General features: G+C 49.9%; 1 protein-coding gene across 1 annotated transcript in view; it reads left to right on the top strand.

Annotated features, from left to right (window-relative positions):
• Nucleotides 1-2,068: 2,068 nt before the first annotated feature.
• Nucleotides 2,069-5,596, top strand: part of LOC138861142 (octapeptide-repeat protein T2-like) — a 15,877-nt gene continuing 12,349 nt past the window's right edge. Inside the window, exon 1 of the mRNA XM_070120002.1 lies at nucleotides 2,069-2,706. Coding sequence (XP_069976103.1) covers nucleotides 2,069-2,706 — 638 coding nt within the window. The remainder of the gene's footprint in view (nucleotides 2,707-5,596) is intronic.

The following is a 5,596-nucleotide window of genomic DNA, read 5'->3' as shown; positions in this document are numbered from 1 at the left end:
TGATTCATGAGAAAAAAAACTTTCTCATTCCAATAATCTCCATTATTTCCTTTCGTCTCGAGTTAATTCCAGTTTCTTTGAATATAATGTTACGGAAATTACAGAAATTGAAAAATAATAGAATATGTAAAAAAAAAACTATTTCTGTTTCTCCTAGTTATCCAATTAGCGGGTTTATGCCTGGCCAAACAGAGTCAGAGAGAAAGAGAGAGAGAGAGAGAGAGAGAGAGAGAGAGAGAGAGAGAGAGACTGACAGACAGGCAGAGAGAAAGAGAGAAAGAGAGAAAGAGAGAAAGAGAGAAGAAAGAGAGAGAGAGAGAAAGCAGAGAGGCAAGAGATAAAATCAAGAGAGAGGTAGTAGCAGAGCAAGATTAGAGAAAGACAGATAAGAAACAGAGACCACAGAGAAAGAAAGAAAATGAGACTGCAAGAGAGTCCAAGAGAGAGGGGCAAAGAGAGGGCAAGAGGGAGTAGAGGGCAAGAGAGAGACCAGAAAGAGCCAGAGTAAGAGGGAGTAAGAGAAAGAGAAAAGGAAAAGGCCAAGAGAAAGCGAAAGAGCAAGAGCAAAAGCAAAGAGAAGGCCAGAAGCAAAGAGGAAGATTAGAGAAAAGACAATAAGAAACAATAAGAGACCACAAAAAAGAAAAGAAAATGAGACACGAGGAGAGGCCAAGAGAGGGCAAGAGAGGGCAAGAGAGGCCAAGAGAGGGCAAGAGAGGGCAAGAGAGGCCAAGAAAGGCCAAGAGAGGGCAAGAGAGGCCAAGAGAGGGAAAAGAGAGGCCAAGAGAGGGCAAGAGAGGCCAAGAGAGGGCAAGAGAGGCCAAGAGAGGGCAAGAGAGGCCAAGAGAGGGAAAAGAGAGGCCAAGAGAGGGAAAAGAGAGGGCAAGAGAGGCCAAGAGAGGCCAAGAAAGGCCAAGAGAGGGCAAGAGAGGGAAAAGAAAGGGCAAGAGAGGCCAAGAGAGGGAAAAGAGAGGCCAAGAGAGGGCAAGAGAGGTGTAAGAGAGATACAGAGAGGCCAAGAGAGGCCAAGACGAGGAGGCAAGAGAGAAAAGAGAAGACAGAGGAGACAGAAATAAGAGGCCAAGAGAAGAGACAAGCGAGGCCAAGAGAGGCCAAGAGAGGGAAAGAGGGAAAAAGAGAGATAGAGAGAGGAGCAGAGAGAGGCCAAGAGAGGGGCAAGAGAGGACCAAGAGAGGACCGAGGAAGGCCAAGAGTGGAGTAGAGAGACAGAGAGGCCAAGAGAGAGGAAAAGAGAGAGCAAGAGGACAGAAAGAGAGGCCAAGAGAGGCCAAGAGAGGCAAGAGGGAGTACAAGGCAAAAGAAGAGGCCAAGAGAGGCCATAGAAAGTGAAATGATAAGAGGGGCAGAGAGAGGGCCAGAGAGGCAAGAGAAGACCAGAAGAGAAATATTAAGCCAAGAGAGGGGGAGTAGAAGACAAGAAGACAGGAAAAAGAATGAAGAGGCCAAGAGAGAGACAGAGGAAAAGATGAGAAATGAGAGGGCAGAGAGAGAGACAAGATAAGGCCAAGAGAGGGAAGAAGAAGAAGGGCAAGAGAGGCCAAGAGAATGACAAGAGAGGACAAGAGGCAGGCCAAGTAGAGGTAAGAGAGAGACAGAGAGAGGGCAAAGAGAGGGAAAAGGCAAGAGAAATGAAAGAGAGGCCATAAGAGAGGCCAAGAGAGAGGAACAGTAAGAAAGGGGCAAGAGAGGCCAAGAGAGGGGGGAGTAGAAGGGCAAGAGAGACAGAGAAGGACAAGAGAGAGCCAAGAGAGGGAAAAAAGTAGAGGGCCAAGAGAGGCCAAGAGAGGAAAGTAGAGACAAGAGAAGGGCAAGAAAGGCCAAGAGAGGCCAAGAGAGGCCAAGAGAGGGCAAGAGAGGCCAAGAGAGGCCAAGAGAGGGCAAGAGAAGGCAAGAGAGGGCAAGAGAGGGCAAGAGAGGGAAAAGAGAGGGCAAGAGAGGGCAAGAGAGGCCAAGAGAGGGAAAAGAGAGGCCAAGAGAGGCCAAGAGAGGCCAAGAGAGGGAAAAGAGAGGCCAAGAGAGGGCAAGAGAGGCCAAGAGAGGGCAAGAGATGCCAAGAGAGGGCAAGAAAGGCCAAGAGAGGGCAAGAAAGGCCAATAGAGGGCAAGAGAGGCCAAAAGAGGGGAGTAGAGGGCAAGAGAGGCCAAGAGAGGGGAGTAGAGGGAAAAGAGAGGCCAAGAGAGGCCAAAAGAGGCCAAGAGAGGGAAAAGAGAGGCCAAGAGAGGGCAATAGAGGCCAAGAGAGGGCAAGAAAGGCCAAGAGAGGCCAAGAGAGGGAAAAGACAGGCCAAGAGAGGCCAAGAGAGGGAAAAGACAGGCCAAGAGAGGGGAGTAGAGGGGAAAGAGAGGGCCAAGAGAGGGCCAAGAGAGGACCAAGAGAGGGCCAAGAGAGGACCAAGAGAGGACCAAGAGAGGACCAAGAGAGGGCCAAGAGAGGACCAAGAGAGGACCAAGAGAGGACCAAGAGAGGGCCAAGAGAGGGCCAAGAGAGGACCAAGAGAGGACCAAGAGAGGACCAAGAGAGGACCAAGAGAGGGCCAAGAGAGGGCCAAGAGAGGACCAAGAGAGGACCAAGAGAGGGCCAAGAAGAGAGGGCCAAGAGAGGGCCAAGAGAGGACCAAGAGAGGCCAAGAGAGGCCAAGAGAGGGAAAAGAGAGGCCAAGAGAGGGGCAAGAGAGGGCAAGAGAGGGCAAGAGAGGGAAAAGAGAGGCCAAGAGAGGGCAAGAAAGGCCAGTAGAGGCCAAGAGAGGCCAAGAGAGGGCAAGAGAGGCCGAGAGAGGCCAAGAGAGGCCAAGAGAGGCCAAGAGAGGGAAAAGAGAGGGAAAAGAGAGGCCAAGAGAGGGGCAAGAGAGGGCAAGAGAGGGAAAAGAGAGGCCAAGAGAGGGGCAAGAGAGGGCAAGAGAGGGAAAAGAGAGGCCAAGAGAGGGCAAGAATGGCCAGTAGAGGCCAAGAGAGGGCAATAGAGGCCAAGAGAGGCCAAGAGAGGCCAAGAGAGGCCAAGAGAGGGAAAAGAGAGGGCAAGAGAGGGGCAAGAGAGGGCAAGAGAGGGGAAAGCCAAGGAGGATGCAGGAGTGTGCTAAAGATTCACCCAAAATCTCAATTTTTTCTTGATTTCGAAGTCAAATCCTCGGCGTGAACACCTGCGGGAACTCGACTATGGATGACATTTAAATGCTTAGCGCCAATTCGCTCTCTTCCCCTTTATTCTCTCCCCTCTTTGTCCTTTCCTCCGTCCGTTTTGCTTCTCCCATTACTTTCTCTTCAACCTCTTTCTTTCCCTCTCCGTCTCTCCCTCTTCTTCCTCTTTTACTTCTTCCTTTTTTTTATCTGACCCTTTTCTCTTCTCCTCTTCCTCAATTTATCTCATTTTCCCTTCCTTTATTCCTTTTCTTCTGCTCTTCCCTTTCTCCTCTTTTTTTTCTTTTTCTTTTTTTATCTTCCCGTCCTCTATCCCTATTCCTTTTCTCTTTTCCCTCTCCTCCTTTCTCCTTTCGTCTCCCCTTCCGTCTTTTTTTCCTCTTTCTCTTCTTCTTCTCGTCCTTCACTCCATTTCCCCTTTCTCTACACTCCTCTCTGTCCTTCTCATCCCCTTCTATCTTTCTCATCTCTGTCCTCCTCTCCCCCTTTTCCCCGTTCCTCTGTCCTTTCTCCTCTCTGCTCCTCTTCCTCCTCCTTTTCCCTCTCCTCTCCTCTTCCTTTTCCTCTTCCTCCGCTTCCCTTCCATCTCCTTTCCCTTCCTCTCCTCTTCCCTCTCCTTTCCTTGTTTCTCATCTTCTTCCCCTTCCTCTACTCTCCTTTCCTTTTCTTTCTGTCTCTTCTCTTCCTTTCCCTTTTCCTTTTCCTCCACTTCCCTTCCATCTCCCACTTTTCCCTTCCTCTCCCTCTTCCCTCTCCTTTTCCTCTTATTTCTCATCTTCTTCCCCTTCCTCTGCTCTCCACTTTCCTTTTCTTTCCTGTCCTCTTCTCTTCCTTTCCCTTTTCCTTTCTTTTCCTTTTCCTCTTCTTTCTCCCTTTCCTCCTCTCCTCCCCTTTCGCTCTCTCTTCCTCTCCTCTTCTCTTCTCTTTTCCTCTCCTCTTTCTCATCTCTTCCCTCTTTCCCTTTTCCTCTCTTTTCCTCTTCCCTCTCCTTTCCCCCTTTTTCCTCTCATTTTTCCCCTTTCCCCTCTCCTCCCCCTCCCCCCTTTCTCATCTCCTCTTTGTCTCTCTCCTCTCCCCATTCTCTTCTGCTCCCTCTTCCCCCTCCCTTTTATATCCTCACCCCCACTTTCCTCCATCTCTCCCGGAAGCGTTCTATGTTCTAAACAAACGTAATAAACGCGGGAGAGAGAGAGAGAGAGAGAGAGAGAGAGAGGGAGAGAGAGAGAGAGAGAGAGAGAGAGAGAGAGAGGGAGGGAGAGAGAGAGAGAGAGAGAGAGCGAGCAAATGAGAGAGAGAGAGAGCGGCTGAAAGAAGAGAGAGAGAGAGAGAAAAGAAAGAGAAAAGAAATCAAAAGAAAAAGAGAGACAGAACAAGAAAGCAAAATAAATCAAGCGAGATCCCCCCAAAAAGGAAACAAAAGAAGGTCAAACGAAGAACAGAAAGAAAGCCAAAAGGAAATAAAGAAATCTAATTAAACAAGAGAGGGAGAGGAAACACAATAAGAAATAAAAAGCGAAAAGGTTCTTTAACCACGAGGAAGACACCGCCTCCCCCCCCTTCCCTCTCCCCTCCCCCCTCCCCCCCCCGCCACCGTTTCTACACAAGCGAGGTCTCTTCATCTTTTCTTTTTCTCTCTTTCTTTTTCCTCTTTCTTCTTTCTGTGTCTGCATTTCTCTCCCTCTCTCTCTTTCTCTCTGTCCGTCTTTCTCTGTCTTTGACTCTCTCTCTTTTCCGCCCTCCCTCCCTCTTTCCCGCTCTCTCTCTCTTTTCTTTTCCCTCTCTCCCTCTCTTTGTGTATGTGTGTGTCTGTCTCTCTCTTTTCTCCCTCTCTCCTCCTCCTCCTACTTCTCTCTCTCTCTCTCTTTCTGTCTCTTTCTACTCTCCACTCTCTTTCTGTCTCTTTCTCCTCTCTGTCTATCTGTCTCTGTCTCTCTCTCTCTCCCTACCTCCCTCCCTCCCCCTCTCTCTCTCTATCTCTCTCTCTCCCTACCTCCCTCCCTATCTCCCCCTCTCTCTCTCCCTCTGCCCTCCGTCCCTCCCACTCCCTCCCCTCTCCCTCTCTCCCTCTCTCTCTTCCTTCACCCCCCCCCCTTTCTCTCTCTCTCCCTGTGTCTGTCTCTTTCTCTCTCTCTCTCTCTCTCCTTTCTCCCCTCTCTTCTCTCTCTCATTTCTCTCTCTCTCTCTCCCCTCTTTCTCTCCCCCCCCCTAACCTTTCTCTCTCTCTCCCTGTCTGTCTCTTTCTCTCTCTCTCTCTCTCTCTCTCTCTATCTATCTGTCTCTCTCCCTTTTTCCCTCTCTCCTCTCCCTCTCCAAAACCGCGTCCAAGATGGCCCATCGCCTGTTCCTTCCTCTCGCTTTTATCTCCACGAGTCGAAATTACGGCGCGAAAATGGACTCTGATTTCTATCCCTTCTCCCCGCCCCCGCCCCCCCCCATTGGGC

The sequence above is a fragment of the Penaeus vannamei genome, unplaced genomic scaffold (genome assembly GCF_042767895.1).
Source record: "Penaeus vannamei isolate JL-2024 unplaced genomic scaffold, ASM4276789v1 unanchor1034, whole genome shotgun sequence".
Lineage (NCBI taxonomy): Eukaryota > Metazoa > Arthropoda > Malacostraca > Decapoda > Penaeidae > Penaeus > Penaeus vannamei.
This window is presented reverse-complemented; position numbering and strand designations above follow the sequence as displayed.